Below are 16,577 nucleotides of genomic sequence, written 5' to 3'. Positions count from 1 at the left end.
TAAAAATGATGATTGCAATAACTTTCTTACCAAAAAAAAAAAAAAAAAAAAAAAGCATTTCACTGAAGCAGCACTAACAAGAAGTTGTTAATCATTACCAACATAAAAACCAAAGATTGTGCAGTTTATTCTAAAATTTGAAATAAAAAAAATATGATGCCATAACTTTGTGAGCTGGTCACTTGTCGACAAAAAGCCACGCCTCAACCGGATGATAAAAATTTGGGGATATCCACTAGGCCACGCCCCCTTGTCCTATGGCAAGAGTCGAAACCAACGCAAAACAGCCCACCGTGGCCACCAGATGAATCCATGCCTCATGCTCCTGGAAACAGAACCTTTGATTGGACAAGGGAGGCGGTCCGGATGCATCTAGGTGTTGCTAGAGGGGTCGGCTCATCCCATCTGACAGTGATGCAGCTTTAGATTCTTTCTTTTTTTTCTGTTTCATATTTTCTTTTTTGACATTTTGGTTACAAAGTTATACTGCTAAAAGAAGTGAATGAAAAGAAGGCAATGCAGGGAAGGGAGTGTGCACAGTGCATGATGGTAGCTTGTGTCTTCACGAGGCCGCCTGCTTCTCCTGGTCAATGGCTGCGGACAAAGAAGAAAGAGTAGAATTCACTCAGACTGTTTAAATGTCATTTGATAGCACTCTAGGAGAAAATTACAAATTAGAACCTAAGGCCACAGATATCATAGCTTACTGTAGTTATGTAATACCAGCCAGTTTTGTGGCTGTAATTCTTACTTTCTTTAGATGGCAGTGGGTTTTTCTCCTGAGTCTCAGTCTTCTTCAGCTTGCTTTTGTCAAAGCTGGTGACCTCCTCAAGGTTTGGTTTGTCAGACATGATTGGTTGTCTGCTCAAGGAACAAAAGAGAATACAAATGTCATATCTTTCTTGTCTGCAAAAGCATTTAAGCCAAAAGCGAGGGTTGCTTCTCTAAAACACCGGAGGCAATGAAGCTCTAGAAAACTATTGTTCATTTAGTGGAGATTTGCATCACTTCCCGCTGATGTTCCTGACACTAACACAGAGAAATGAACAAAACCGCACCCTTTCTGAATGGCGTCTGAGGCAGCAAAAAATTTATATTTACATAACAATAGCAGTTCCCACGCTGAGGTTACAATATGAATGATTAAATGCGATAGCATTTATGTTTTCTTTCTTTCTTTCTAAGGTAAAAATCCTACACACTTTTGCTCATGATTCCATTTCTTTCGTGTGCACGGCCAGGCAAAGCATTTTGACTGCCTTTCGCAAAATGTTGATTGCATTATAGAAAACCACCGCCCTGTACTGCTTTTTCACCCACAGCACACAATGCTGCCGTTTCTTTCAACGCCCTCTTCACCAATCACACCTTATAACACATTAGCCAACGGTGCTTTTGATACAAGGCAGCAAATGTGCCATATGACATAACGAGTCACATCCTTATTAATGCATTTGCAGCACAAAGAGGTTTAACAAGGGAAAATAGGTTAACCGCCTTGATCGCCTAAAGGTATCGACTTTAAAGCAACATTTGCGTATTCGTTATTACTATTTGTAACCTTCTGAAGATGTTTGAACACACCGCGTTTTCAAATGCAAAGGCATAACGTTAGCCTTTTCCCAGATTTATTTGGAAAAGAACAGATTTCACGTTCAATAAAAATAGTGATATAACGGTTTGCATTTTTACCAATCCTTAACACGATACCAATAGCATTATTTCATATGAGTAACTCCAAAACACGTACCTTTGTAGACGGATTAGAGTTTGAAGTCTTTAGTTGAATTACGTTGCAGTACTGTCTGTTGCGCGCCAATGCGCAAGCATGAAATATATAGAGGGAGATATGCTAATCACACGCTGACGTCACTTCTCTCTTCTCTTGGAGAACAGAACAGGTTTCGGGAGGTATTCAAATTATTCGTTTTAATCAGAGATACTCACAAATTGAAAGACAGAAGAGACGTGGTTTATGACAACGAGATCAATTCATCTATCATTTCTTTTTTCTTTATTTCTTTTTTGAGTTTTACGTTGAAATGATTTCAGCATCGTGCCAAGACACCATCTGGTGGACACGTTAGACTGTAACTTTTCATTTCGTGCACAAACTTTATTTATTTATTTGTTTGTTTGTTTGTTTAGCAGGGAGAAACATAACAACTTAGATCGCGTTAGATATGTGTATACGTGTTTTTTCTTTAATAAAAAGGTAGTTGCTTAACATCTACAAATGATAAATTAAATCATATTAAGAGTGAAATATATTCCATATTCAATATAAAAATTAAGTCTTTTTTTCTCTCCACCGTTCATACCTACTTATTGTCACATTATTTTTATTCTATATCTTTTGTAATAACCTTTGGGAGACTTTTATGGGCCGATGCTGGGTGCTTTTAGTTTGGTATTGACCCGGATGTGTTTTTGAGCCCATGTGCGGATTAATGCTTACTGGAGACGCGAACCGTTTCAAACGATTCAGTCCGATTGGGTGAACTGAACTGTTTCAACCGGTTCACTAAGAAGAACCGGTTAAATCGAACGATTCGTTCGCGAACCGGACATCACTAGTGCGTTCATGTATTTAGAATTTCTCACGTGTAGAACGCAGGACTTGTGATGTTTAATGGATAATTTATAAAATAACATCTCAGAAAACATGAAGTTTGCATACAAGGTACTACAGACACAATTTTACTTTTGATGTTCTTCTCGGGAATAATTGTATTGCTTTTTTATTAGACATTTGTGTGAGACTTTGCCTGCTGGTTATTGTGACAAAAATATTTATAAACAAATAAATAAAGTAGATTGTTTGTCTTAAAACAGAATGTATGTCTGACAGTGAATATTTTAATTCAACGAGTTCGTATTTTCTCCTAGTTTTCCAACTTATTGGGGGCATTTTATCGCCATGGGAACCTGTGTTTCTCTAAAGATGGGAATTCTGTCATCAGTCCTGTTGGCAACCGCATCTCCGTCTTTGATCTGAAAAAGTGAGTAACGTTATCAGTCCTTTTCATAATAACACTGATTTCATTGCCAGACTAACTGCGTTTGTGAGCTGAAAATGCTGTCTCATTATCAAGTGAAAGTTACGCTGTTTTCAACTGAGGAAATGTTGTATTTCTTCAGTAACAAATCAGAAACCTTACCAGCATCCACCACAAAGAACATCAGCTGTTTGGGAATCTCTCCAGATGGGAATCTTGCCATACTTATAGATGAAGGTATGGCAAAGTCCACCAATAATTTATTTATTTTTTATTTTTTTGGTTGAGCTTTTTGCCTGCTGGATGTGCACACTTTTTGTCTGATTCTTGCTAATGCAATTTCATATTACTGATTCCGCACCTTTTCTGTGTCAACAATCAAGTTAGCAAATTTGTGACACTTGCCATTCTTTGTACAGAAGGTTAGATATATTTGCTAGATATAGCACACTTTGCTGTATTAAGATGCTTTATGTCTGAATCGTATTTTGCAACATCAACACTTCAGTTATTGAACTGAATCAAATGAACACTGAGCTGAGTAATGACACTCGTGTTTTTTTTTAGAGCTGCTTTACAGCAGAATCTGGACTGTTTCCATAATTGATTCTGCTGTTTTCCTGTTTATCACTACGAAGCTGCTGTTTTAAAACAATCTGTATTGTATACAGAATATAAATAAAGATGACTTGACTTTGCTCTTTGGAACATGGTGGATAACATGGATCCTCAGTTTTTTCACAAACCTGCGGCTTTGCACAAGTAAATGCTACTTGAAGAAAAAGGGAGATTTTGAATTTGATGCTAATATGTTAATTTACATAACTTTCAATGCTATATGTTATGCTAATAATATCATCTGTAAAGGAAAACAATATAATAAATGAGAAAATATACGCATTTTACAAGTGCAGTTTTAAACCTCACTGTTTAAGTTGGGAAAAAATATGGTTTTACAGGTTGTTGGTTAGTTTTTTGCTGAGAGAGTTTTGTGTGTAACACTGTTTGATTAATGTGTTTCAGATGGAGCAGCCATACTGGTCAGTTTGGTCACTCGGGCAGTACTTCACCATCATCACTTCCACAGTCCTGTTCACAGTGTGTCCTTCTCCCCTGATGGAAGGTCAGCTATTACACACAGCGCTTATTATCTTTGTAATATGATTTTATGCATGAACAGCTCTTACTAAATTTTCCCTGGTCGTGTTCCTTTGTTGTTTTTTTTTAAAGGAAGTTTGTGATAACAAAGGAAAACGTGGCTCTGATGTATCATGCACCTGGAAGAAACCGAGAGTTTAATGCATTTGCATTAGACAAGAGTTATTATGGGCCATTTGACGAGACAACGTGTATCGACTGGACAGATGATTCCAAGTGTGTAACAGATTTTTCCGTATCCTTTAATGTATGAATACTGCCGCAAAAAACATTCACTTTTTATTGTGCATTACTTCCTTGCACTCTTAAAGGAACAGTTCACCCAAAAATGAAAATTTGCTGAAAATGTATTCCCTCTCAGGCCATCCAAGATGTAGATGAGTTTGTTTCTTCATGGGAATGGATTTGGAGAAATTTAGCATTACATCACTTGCATGCTGTCTCATTATCAAGTGAAAGTTACGCTGTTTTCAACTGAGGAAATGTTGTATTTCTTCAGTAACAAATCAGAAACCTTACCAGCATCCACCACAAAGAACATCAGCTGTTTGGGAATCTCTCCAGATGGGAATCTTGCCATACTTATAGATGAAGGTATGGCAAAGTCCACCATTCTCCATGCATATTTTTTCCTGTCATAAGCAGTATTAAAATCGTGGAGACCATTTTGAAAATAATTCCATCTAATTTAAACCCAAGGTTATGAAAAGGTTGTGATGTAAAATGTTAATCACAAAAAAAGAAATAATTATTCCAATTGGAATATATATGCTAATATGTTAATTTACATAACTTTCAATGCTATATGTTATGCTAATAATATCATCTGTAAAGGAAAACAATATAATAAATGAGAAAATATACGCATTTTACAAGTGCAGTTTTAAACCTCACTGTTTAAGTTGGGGAAAAAATATGGTTTTACAGGTTGTTGGTTAGTTTTTTGCTGAGAGAGTTTTGTGTGTAACACTGTTTGATTAATGTGTTTCAGATGGAGCAGCCATACTGGTCAGTTTGGTCACTCGGGCAGTACTTCACCATCATCACTTCCACAGTCCTGTTCACAGTGTGTCCTTCTCCCCTGATGGAAGGTCAGCTATTACACACAGCGCTTATTATCTTTGTAATATGATTTTATGCATGAACAGCTCTTACTAAATTTTCCCTGGTCGTGTTCCTTTGTTGTTGTTTTTTAAAGGAAGTTTGTGATAACAAAGGAAAACGTGGCTCTGATGTATCATGCACCTGGAAGAAACCGAGAGTTTAATGCATTTGCATTAGACAAGAGTTATTATGGGCCATTTGACGAGACAACGTGTATCGACTGGACAGATGATTCCAAGTGTGTAACAGATTTTTCCGTATCCTTTAATGTATGAATACTGCCGCAAAAAACATTCACTTTTTATTGTGCATTACTTCCTTGCACTCTTAAAGGAACAGTTCACCCAAAAATGAAAATTTGCTGAAAATGTATTCCCTCTCAGGCCATCCAAGATGTAGATGAGTTTGTTTCTTCATGGGAATGGATTTGGAGAAATTTAGCATTACATCACTTGCTCACCAGTGGATCCTTTGCAGTGAATGAGTGCAAACAGCTGATAAAAGCATTACAATGATCCACAAGTATCCACATGACTTCAGACCGTTGCTTCTGGCCAAAATACAAGTCCATAATCTGTAATAACTTTCATTAGTGAAAAAGTCCATTTACTGTTGTCTTCTCATATCAAAATCCACCCACATATTTGTTTAGACCTGTTTTGGCTTGTAAAAACTGCTTGATCTGTGCATATTTCTCTCCTGACTCAGATGAGACACCTTTTTCACTGGAGAAAGTAATATTCTGAATAGAGGGCTTCTTATTGGAAACAATGGTTTAAAGTAAAACTGTCTTGATGGATTTGTTTCTTACGAACACTTAACTTTTCGCTTCACTAGGTGATGATTTATTGACTGGAGTCATGTTGATTGCTTGTGGATTATTTTGATGTTTTTATTATTCGTTTGAACTCACATTCTGATGGCACCTATTCACTGCAAAGGATCAATTGGTGAGTAAGTGATGTAATGCTAAATTTCTCCAAATCTGTCCCATGAAGAAACAAACTCACCTATATCTTCGATGGCCAGAGGGTTAAGTATATCTTTAACTAATTTACAATTTTTGCTTAACTGTTAGTTTTAGGGATCTTCATAGAGCATGTATAAATATTAGTTTAATGCATTAACATAAATGAATATTTATGAGATTTAGTGTCTGTTCGTTTTTATTTACTGGTTTTCCACATGATGCTCTAGCCCTGACTTTTCTATGATTTCTGTAGTAGGGTGTTTGAAATTTAATGAACCGCAAACATTGCAGGTGGGAATAATTGAAATTATTGGACCGTATTTTACCACTATGTGACCGATTAAACTCTTATTCTCCTTTGCTGATAACTAGGTGCTTTGCTGTGGGTAGTAAGGACATGACCACCTGGATCTTTGGAGCACAGAGATGGGCGAATCTCATCTACTACTCGCTTGGTGGTCATAAGGACATCATAGTGGGCTGTTTCTTTGAGAACGACAGCTTAGATGTAAGTTTGTAAAAAAGTGTCTGCTGCATTTGTGTAGCACCGGGGTGAATGTAAAGTTTGTTTTTGCGTTGCTGTAATGGCTTACCTGAGCTCGCATATGCCAGCTTTAAGTTATTTAATTTGTTTTCACAGATGTACACAGTGAGCCAAGAGGGCACTTTGTGTGTATGGGAAAGTGACACTGAGCTCGAGGGCTTACGGAAGGGCCCAAAATATTCTGAGAGAAAGAAGATGGAGGAGGAGAAAAAAAAGAGAGAAGAAGGGGAAAGCAACGAAGATGATGATGTTGAGGATATTGTAGGGGAGGATGGAGAGACCAGAGGAGATGTGATTAAAGGAAGCGCAGACACACCAAAACAAGTGGAAGGCATCAAAAATGTCTGCTATTCACAGAGGAGCAAGTGAGTTTTTTTCCCCCTCTGAAACTCTGCTTATTTCTTCAATCTATGGGTCTGTTCTTTAGACTTGTTCACACCAAGATCAATGTTCTGGTTATAAAACATGGCAAAAGCTCTAATGTCTCTGTAATTACATTTTAAAGCTGTCTTTTATTGCAGACACTATTTTAACAAGGCGGGTGATTTCAACAAGTTGACAGCTGCAGCTTTCCACAAGAAAACACACATCCTTGTGACAGGTTTTGCATCTGGAGCATTCCACCTGCATGAGCTGCCAGAATTTGACCTCATTCACTCACTCAGGTTTGTCATATATTTCCAGTGAATATTGTATTTGTCAAAAATCTCCAGCAGGGCTGAGACTAAAGAGCTATTTTTTGTGAATCAGACTGCACTGTTCTCAATGTATGTTATTGTGTGCAGCCCAAGTGGGGCAATTCAATAGAAAGATGTGTTTTATAAAGAGTGAAAGATCTTGGGAGTTTTAATAAATTATATAGAAAATGTTCAGATGAAGATTGCTAAATTTTTGCCTAGCCCTAACAACCAGAGTATTGTGTATTTAATGTATATTCAGTCTTAGTCACAACAAGTGTTTGTGACTACATTGCTGTGGTTTTATTCCATGCTGATTATTGAATTGTAATGTAGCATAATATCACATCTAGTATTTCAGATCAGAGGATTTCTACCATTGCTATGAATCCCACTGGTGACTGGATTGGCTTTGGCTGCTCAGGTATTGTTCTCAACCAGGTTTGTTCATCAGAGCACAACAGTATGCTTTCCTGTGCTGTAATGCCTTGTTTCTGTCCTGTGTTAAAGGTCTGGGCCAGCTGCTGGTCTGGGAATGGCAGAGTGAGTCCTATGTGTTCAAACAACAGGGACACTTCAACAACATGAACTCTTTGGCTTATTCACCTGATGGTCAGTATCTTGTTACTGGAGGGGATGATGGAAAGGTAAGTCTTCTACCACTAGGTTTTTGTCAAGGGAATAAATAAGAGAGATACAGTTACACTGTTGCTTTCCAGGTTAAAATGTGGAATACCAACAGTGGCCTCTGTTTTGTGACGTTCACTGAACACTCCAGCAGTGTCACCAATGTTGCCTTCACCTCCAGTGGCTTTGTGGTGGTCAGTGCCTCACTAGATGGCACTGTTAGAGCATTTGACCTGCACAGGTATCAACTGTTATCCATTTCCAACTACGTACTCCTCACTGTTGCACAATACTTCATGCTTGGGTTTCCTCTGTAATGTTTATTACTTTAGCCTTTATTTTCATATTCTTTTCTCTTATGGCATGTTATAAATATAATATAAATATGTAAATATAAATGTGATTATTTAATTATTAATATATATATATATATATATATATTTTCAGGGTTGGATTTGGTCTAAATGAAAACTTGTTTTGGTTTTAGTGTTTCAAAAAATAACAATTTGATTCATCACTAAAAAAAAAAGTCTGCCTGGTTTTGTTAATCCTATGTTCAAAACATGAGTGTTGAATCCATTGATTGCGATTTAAAAGTAGACCGCTCGAAAAAATTATTTGCTGATTTCTCTGATTTATAGCTCTCTTTACTTGTAGACCTGTAAAGGTATCGCTTGTAGAACTATAGCTTGAAGAGAATGTTTCCTATGCACATTCTGCACTGCTGAACACTCTGCTCTCTCTTTATTCTTACTCTGTTCTCATTCTGTTCTCTCAGGTACCGGAACTTCCGTACCATGACGTCTCCACGACCGGCTCAGTTCTCCTCTCTGGCAGTGGACAGTAGTGGGGAGTTGGTGTGTGCAGGTTCTCAGGACTCCTTTGAGATCTTCCTATGGTCCATGCAGACTGGACGACTGCTAGAGGTCAGATACCACCCAATTAGCGTGCTTGTTTCTGATCATGTGACAAGTGCAATGTGTAATATCATTGTTTTTTGTATATAGTTATCAATTTGTCAATAAACAGTATACTTTGTTGTAAATGGTTGAATATTAGAAATGACAGTTATTGGCAAACATATAGTTAGGCTTAAGATTTGGCTTTTGGCCCAGTGGGTCTATAAATTTCTATTTTAGCCAAGAATAATCATTTCAGTGCAAACATCATTGTTGAGCCTTGCAGGTTGATATGTAATTGAGTTCTTTGTAACTCTTTACTGCTGGAGCAGGTGCTCAGTGGTCATGAGGGTCCTGTCAGCAACTTGTGCTTCAGTCCAGTCCAGTCTGTGCTCGCCAGTGTGTCATGGGACAAAACAGTCCGCCTGTGGGACATGCTGGACAGCTGGCAGACCAAAGAGACCTTGCGGCTCACCTCTGATGGCAAGTTCCCCAAGTGACCGTTTATGTAAAACTGTTTAGAGAGAAATAGAGCAGGTGGTTTGGAAAGAAAAGGATTTGTTATTTAAAGATGTCTTGCACCTGTCTTTATTCAGGACTGGCTGTTACGTATCGTCCTGATGGCCAGGAGTTGGCAGTTGCCTCTCTGGATGGTGAGATCACATTCTGGACCCCTCAGACTGGAGGACAGACTGGCTCTATCGCTGGCCGCCATGACCTGCAGATGGGCCGTAAAGAAACCGAAAAGATCACTGCTAAACAGTCTGCCAAGGGAAAGTATGTCACAGATAGTTACAAATATAAAATGTGTGTATGTGTATATGTATGTATATGTACAGTATCTGTGTGTGTGTTATATATATATATATATATATATTTTACTGCCTGATATCAACCGTCGTCATTAGCAACTCTGAATAATATACTATATAGTTACACCATATAGTATATATAGTTATCAACTGTGTTTACTGTAAAATGAAACTGGAGGACTTCAGTTTTAATACTACATCAATGCTTAAAAATGCTTTCTTCTCAAATAACAGTTTTATGTCCTCATTTTTATTTATGTGGTGAAAATTTTGTCTTATTATTTACTTATGTGGCAAGTAGCCGTGTAGTAAGTGGGGAAAAAGGGATAATGTACATAAGCCCCTATCGTTTTATCCTGTGATAACAACTGGCTGGATTTACATTGCCCCCAATAAACCTAATTTACCCTGCTGAACCTAGATGTATGTAAAACCAGCATTAATTACTTATTTCCTCTAACTGATTTGTAGGTCCTTCACCTCCTTGTGCTACTCAGCAGATGGTGAATCGATCCTTGCAGGTGGGCAGTCAAAGTTTGTGTGCATTTATAACATCAAGGAACATGTTCTGATGAAGAAGTTTGAGATCTCCTGTAATCTCTCTCTGGACGCTATGGAGGTACACACACACACACTTATTAAGCAAACGTACTTGTATTCACTGCAGAAACAAACATTAAATAAAAAACTATAACAAACGTCCATTTTGATAATGGTAAGAGGATTTCTTAATAGCATATTGTATTCTAATAATTTATTTGTGACATATAAATGGTGCTTAAAAAATATAGAAGCATACTGTACGTTTCAAAACATCCTCATTAGTCCAAAAATTGCTTTTATTGAAACCAAGCTCCCAAAATGACTCATTTTCTACATTTGAGTTTTTATTACGAAATAGAGGTAACACAAATCAACACCTACTACTTCATCATCACCTCTTTGACCTGCCCGTTGACGCTTTAGTGAATTGACAGGCATGAGAAATACCACATGATCACTGGACTACAACTAACACTACTTTTCAAATGATCCTGTTAGGAATGTGTCTCTTTATTTTTAACTATGTGAAGCATTATTTGTGCGGGTCATTTCATTGTGGATTATTTGGTAATTGGCAGAAATTGTGGCAAAAAGTTATGTTTAGGCCCTGGATGTTAGTAATTGTGCAGAAATTGAGTTGTGGTGAGATCATTGCATTCATGTAGAGCTGCAACCTTTGATGCAATAAAAGCAGATCTAAACATAATGCTGTAATCAACATTTTTCATGATTACTTTATCTTGGCAGCTCTAATAGAGTAACATAGTACATGTTTTCAAAACTGTGACATACATTTTTCATGTGCAGAGTTGTTAGCCATCACATCAGGGGGTGTTTACATTGAAGTCTTAGTGAAGACACACCCATTTAAATGGTGTTTACATTTCTAAATTGACAGTTTTTGATGTAAAAATCATACTAACATTATACGTGCACCTAAGGAAACACAGGAAATGCAGTTCACGACCCCTTTGAAGTTTAGTTTCCTATTTTACCTGTAAATCAACCGTAATCATGCAATATTCATTAAATTAGCATGTCATAATTATTTTACTGTAGCTTATGAAGTAATTCTGCCATGTTCGTCTTTTCTCAGGAGTTCCTCGACAGGCGTAAGATGACTGAGTTTGGTAGTCTCTCTTTAGTGGATGAAGGCACAGGTGATGGAGACGGAGTGGAGCTCAGTCTTCCTGGAGTCAAGAGAGGTGAGTCCACATCTCACTGATAGTAAACCTGCCAATCAATGTAGATGAGCATTTTGTTTTTAAGAGCACTGAATGTATTATTGGATATATAATGTTTACTGGCTATATAATATATACTGGCTTTTGCATGCACCTCTTATGCTCTCTCCTCATCTGTCTCTCCTCATCTGTCAGGTGATATGAGCTCCAGACGCTTTATACCAGAGATCCGTGTTAGCTCTCTCTGCTTTTCACCTACTGGTAGAGTTTTTGTCTTTACAGCACAACACACTGATAGAGATTTTAGTATATTTAAAGAGATAGTTCACCCAAAAATGAAAATTCTGTCATTAATGACTCACCCTCATGTTGTTTCAAACCCGTAAGACCTTCGTTCATCTTCGGAACCCAAATTAAGATATTTTTGATGGAATCTGAGAGCTGTCTGACCCTGCATAGACAGCAATACAACTGAAATGTTCCCAAGTCCAGAAACGTAGCAAGGAGATCTGTAAAATAATCCATGTGACATCAGTGGTTCAACCGTAATTTTACGAAGCTACAAGAATACTTTTTGTGCGCAAAAGGAAAAAAAACATGACTTTATTCAACAATTCGTCGTCTCCGCGTCACCCTAGCACCATTTTGGAGAGTATCAGCTGGACGTAAACAATGCTGTTTACAAAAGGCGTTTTTTTTTTTTTTCTTTTGCGCACAAAAAGTATTCTCGTAGCTTCGTAAAATTACGGTTGAACCCCTGATGTCACATGGATTATTTTACCGATCTCCTTGCTACGTTTCTGGACTTGGGAACATTTCAGTTGTATTGCTGTCTATGCAGGGTCAGACAGCTCTCAGGTTCCATCAAAAATATCTTAATTTGTGTTCCGAAGATGAACGGAGGTCTTACGGGTTTGAAACGACATGAGGGTGAGTAATTAATGACAGAATTTTCATTTTTGGGTGAACAAACCTTTTAACTATTCAGAATCATGTTTATCCAGACTTCCTAATATTTTTATTAAATATGGAACAGAATGATGATGTTTTGGCCTACTTCTCCATTCAGGGCGCAGTTGGGCAGCAGCCTCCACTGAAGGGTTGCTGATCTACTCTCTTGACGCCTCACTGGTGTTTGACCCCTATGATCTAGACATGGATGTCACACCGGCAAGCATACGGCAGCAGATGAAGAAAAAAGAGTGGGCATCAGCCATTTTGCTGTCTTTTCGGCTAAATGAAATGCCACTCATAAGAGAGGTTCTGGAAGCAGTTCCGTATGACCAAAGTATGTTCCCTCCTAAAATTGTCAAATATGTTCTTGTCATATTCTAATCTTGTCTATATTCTATTATTCTTATTTTGTCATTCTTTTCATATTATTGTTTGATCTTTTAGTTACGGTGGTATGTAGCTCACTGCCAGATGTGTATGTGGATAAGCTTCTGAACTTTGTGGCCTCAACATTGGAAAAGTCCAACCACCTGCAGTTCTACCTCAGCTGGGCTCAGTGTCTGCTCACCTTACATGGACAAAAGCTCAAGAACCGGTCAGCAGCATAGCTCTTTTCAGAATGAGCTCACACTGGTTTTAAGTTATTGAATTCATATACTATATTTGCTTATACTATATTTTCCCTTAATTGCCCATTTTTGCACTTAAATTGGCCATTTGGCACAAATAATATGCGTAGAGACAGAATTAGCTGTTACATCACATTATTATACCACTGATAAGTTAGCTAGTTTTAAACGCATCGTCTTTATCTCTTTAAAAGGATGATTTTTGGACTGACCCACATCTAAGGTCTTCTTGACTGTATCCAAAAATTAAAAGCATACAATGTCATATTTTTGATATTCAGTTAATTGTAGTAAAATCTATTTTTTATTTACTATTGGGAGGAATATATTAAATAATAAATGTTTTTAATTTTTGACACAAATTGATGTCAACCTCCGTTATTTAACCCTGTAATGGCACCTCAAAAAAAAAAAAGTAGTAAAGTTTGATCTCCTGAAGATGATCAATATTTTTTGGAGGTTAAACACCTCCTTTCACTGCTGTTTATTTTTCCATGCAGAAAAGTAAGGAAAATGTTTTATGTCCTATTTTGCAGTGTTTTATCTTTTGTTGGTGAGCACTGTAAGACTGTTCATGTGTCTCATTTTCAGATCTGGAGCTGTATTGCCTACTGTACAGCAGCTACTGAAGAGCATCCAAAGACACAGTGATGATCTATCCAAACTGTAAGCTTGACAGAATTCTAAAAAGGAAGATATTGTTAATGTTCCCATAAATATAGCCATTGTTGCTGATATGGAATTAAAACACAAATAAATAATTCTACAAGGGAAACAATGTTAGTTTCTCTTTCAAGTTTAAAAATAACTTTTGTTTTCTTCCCAGGTGCGACTGGAACATTTACAACATTCGTTACGCCGCTGCTCTGTCTAAACAGAGAGGGATGAAAAGAACAGCAGCAGAATCCCTCAGTGATGAAGAGGAGGAGGAGGAGGAGGAGGTGGAAATGGACTCCGGAGGTGATGAGGAGAATATATATAATGAATGAGTCTATAGTGGTGGAAAACTGATCATGAACACTTCAACTGAAACATATCTGAGCCAGGTCAGGGCTTGGACAAGCAGCAGTTATTATGCAGGTTTATGTCTTTTGTCAGTGTAAACATGGACAGACAGCACCTACAAACTTGTTAGAAATGAAATGACACAGTTTAAATTTTATATATAAAATATGAACATTGGCTCAACTGTTGGTAAACGTGTTGTTTCTACTTTTTTATTCTTGTATAAAAGATGTGGAAGCTTGTTTCTGCCGAAAAAAAGGGGTAATTGCAACCTATTTTAAAATTCTGACTTTTTTTCTTGCAATTCTGAATTTATATCTCACAGTTCAGACTTTTTTTCCCCCCTCCCAGATATTAATTTACAATTGCAAGGAAAAAGTCTAAATTGTGAGAAGTTGCAATTACCATTTTTTGTTTGTTTGTTTGTTTTTAATCGTGATGGAAATAAGCTCCTATAGAAAATGATTTTTGTCTATAATAGAAAAAATGTTGATTTAAATATAGAAAGAGTGTTCACAGAGTTTGTTTCATTGGATTGTTTTCAAATAGACATAGGCTGCCATAAGCTTCTTTACATGCCTAATAATGCTGTCTTTGAGCACAGTGTCTCCCAAATGATATCTGTAATGATTTGTGTCCCATTTGGCCGCAGCTTTAATGCCAAGCTGCATGGCAGACTGTCCATAATTTTTGCATAGAGTTGTATGCACAGTATTGTTTCCATAATGTATGCTTTAAATTTGCTGTGTAACAGGATGGTGCTTGAAACATCAATCCTTTCCACAACCACCCCACATTCCTGAGGATTACTGATGGTGAAGTCTCTATCAGTGGGTCTTTTTTACATTAGTGTTCTATAAGGGCTGCACAAGTAGGGAAGAGTGGGGTAAGTTGTGCAACTAGGCATAGAGAGATTAAACAGCTAACCCCAAAGCATACCGGGAGAAAGGATTCAGTTAATAATCTTCATGATCTTATGCATGGGCATTTCACCGACAAGTATTAAACTTTAGACCCTGAAAATTTATTTTGATAAATGTGAGCTTTTGAACAATGTCTTGGCCACTGTATTTTTAAACTGAATAAAGACTTAGGCTCAAAAGATTACTGAAAATGTTGACTTCAGTTCATGAGAGAAGTAGTGATTAAGTTGGATCTTTTTAGTGGGGATAAACTAAATTAATACAAACAAGAAACATTTAATCTATAATGTATAATGGGGACAAGTAGGCTATAAAGTATTATAATCAATGAATGACAAACATTTGTGTTCTATGAGAGTCACTTGGAACACTTACTTCGATATAAAGCAAATTGTCTCATGACATGAAGTCATACTGTACAATACTATACAAGCTTGGTCTTACTGGTTTATTTCCTTTGTGGTGTTGTTTCATATATGTTGTGAAATGTTATTAAAATGGTTCATAGAGAGAAATGTTTGGATGAATTCTCTAATATTCCCCAAGTGCACAGATAAAGCTCTCTTTTGTATTATTTGTGTAAAGAACATAAATCATGAAATAGATTTCATAGTAATGTTTATTACTTCGAAAATTGTATTACTTCATTAGTACATTCAAAAAAACATTTTAACCAAAATAATTTTCTTTTTATGTTCCATCTTTTTAAAATCCTTACATTATAAAACACATTAAAATTTTAAGATTTATGCATTCCATACTCATCTAAAATGCCAAAACTACAGTGGATTTATTATAAGCAGAAAAATCATAGGCTATAAAAGGATTTATTTTGGTGTGCTCTAGCTTTAAATACAACTGTTTTGCTGTATTATATAAATGCCTGCTTGCTCTGTCACTCAGAGGGTTTTCTCGCTACAAGATGAAAAACCGCCTCAAAGTCAGACACCGAGTTGCTCTCTCTGTCTTCTGCAGGCAGTAGGGCAGAGTGGGGTAAGATGAGCCACTTTTTACTTATGTGGTCCTCAAGATAAGGAAAAATGATGCAGAAGTACAATCAAAGTATCTAAAGTAACTTCAGGGTGTTTCCTATCATTTTAAATGATCAGCATTTATCTATGACAAAGGGTTCTAAAAATATGGCTTATAAAAAAAAAAAGTGTTCCTGTGGCTCAGTTTGCCCCAGTGTGGGGGTAAGTTGACCCGAGTCAATGAGTAAGATGTACCATCTGGTTGTAAACTGACCATCTGACTGAATCTGGTTCAAACCCATGTTAAATTTGAAAGACAATTTACCTCTTTTAAAAACTAATTTAATAATCAAATTTCCTTTTTCAAACGGTCTTATTTCTTTTCGTTATAATGTGATGAAAAGCATCTTCTGGTTCTTATCAGATATGGATTTGGATTTGATATATGGTCACATGACAATAAAAGTGTACAGTTGGCAAGATACAGGGGGTGGGTCAACTTACCCACTGGCACATCTTACCCCACTCTCCCCTATATTAAACTCGTGGACTGAGAGGCCAAAACCACTGAGCGCTTC

At 37.0% G+C, this 16,577-nt stretch overlaps 2 protein-coding genes across 2 annotated transcripts; one reads left to right on the top strand and one right to left on the bottom strand.

Moving 5' to 3' along the window:
* Window positions 1–444: 444 nt before the first annotated feature.
* On the bottom strand, window positions 445–1,847 carry tmsb4x (thymosin beta 4 X-linked). The gene is made up of 3 exons (XM_016555691.1): window positions 1,751–1,847; window positions 752–861; window positions 445–594 (listed from the first exon to the last, which is right to left on the bottom strand). The coding sequence occupies exons 2-3, from the start codon at window positions 849–851 to the stop codon at window positions 563–565; spliced, it is 132 nt and encodes a 43-aa protein (XP_016411177.1). The 5' UTR covers window positions 852–861; window positions 1,751–1,847; the 3' UTR covers window positions 445–562.
* A 735-nt stretch (window positions 1,848–2,582) lies between these two features.
* On the top strand, window positions 2,583–15,559 carry LOC107742634 (periodic tryptophan protein 2 homolog). Its single transcript, XM_016555684.1, has 21 exons — window positions 2,583–2,683; window positions 2,890–3,002; window positions 3,142–3,236; window positions 4,023–4,122; window positions 4,230–4,373; window positions 6,604–6,739; window positions 6,872–7,140; window positions 7,297–7,440; window positions 7,806–7,876; window positions 7,963–8,099; window positions 8,172–8,320; window positions 8,858–9,005; window positions 9,311–9,461; window positions 9,575–9,755; window positions 10,262–10,409; window positions 11,430–11,538; window positions 11,713–11,778; window positions 12,587–12,805; window positions 12,916–13,066; window positions 13,692–13,766; window positions 13,927–15,559. Exons 1-21 carry the CDS (start codon window positions 2,666–2,668, stop codon window positions 14,087–14,089), a joined length of 2,787 nt encoding a protein of 928 aa, XP_016411170.1. The 5' UTR covers window positions 2,583–2,665; the 3' UTR covers window positions 14,090–15,559.
* Window positions 15,560–16,577: the final 1,018 nt, after the last annotated feature.

This window comes from Sinocyclocheilus rhinocerous, unplaced genomic scaffold (genome assembly GCF_001515625.1).
Source record: "Sinocyclocheilus rhinocerous isolate Xijiao unplaced genomic scaffold, SAMN03320098_v1.1 scaffold947, whole genome shotgun sequence".
Classification (NCBI taxonomy): domain Eukaryota; kingdom Metazoa; phylum Chordata; class Actinopteri; order Cypriniformes; family Cyprinidae; genus Sinocyclocheilus; species Sinocyclocheilus rhinocerous.
Note: the sequence above shows the minus strand (reverse complement) of the source record. Positions and strands in the feature narration are given on the sequence as shown.

Bases quoted from the DNA above. Each gene is read 5' to 3' on its own strand.
- tmsb4x (XM_016555691.1), bottom strand. From the start codon at position 851: ATGTCTGACAAACCAAACCTTGAGGAGGTCACCAGCTTTGACAAAAGC. The intron at 595-751 runs GTAAGAATTACA...CTTTGTCCGCAG, and splicing joins CCCACTGCCATCTAAAGAAA to CCATTGACCAGGAGAAGCAG.
- LOC107742634 (XM_016555684.1), top strand. The intron at 6,740-6,871 runs GTAAGTTTGTAA...TTGTTTTCACAG, and splicing joins TTGAGAACGACAGCTTAGAT to ATGTACACAGTGAGCCAAGA. The intron at 12,806-12,915 runs GTATGTTCCCTC...TTGATCTTTTAG, and splicing joins AGCAGTTCCGTATGACCAAA to TTACGGTGGTATGTAGCTCA.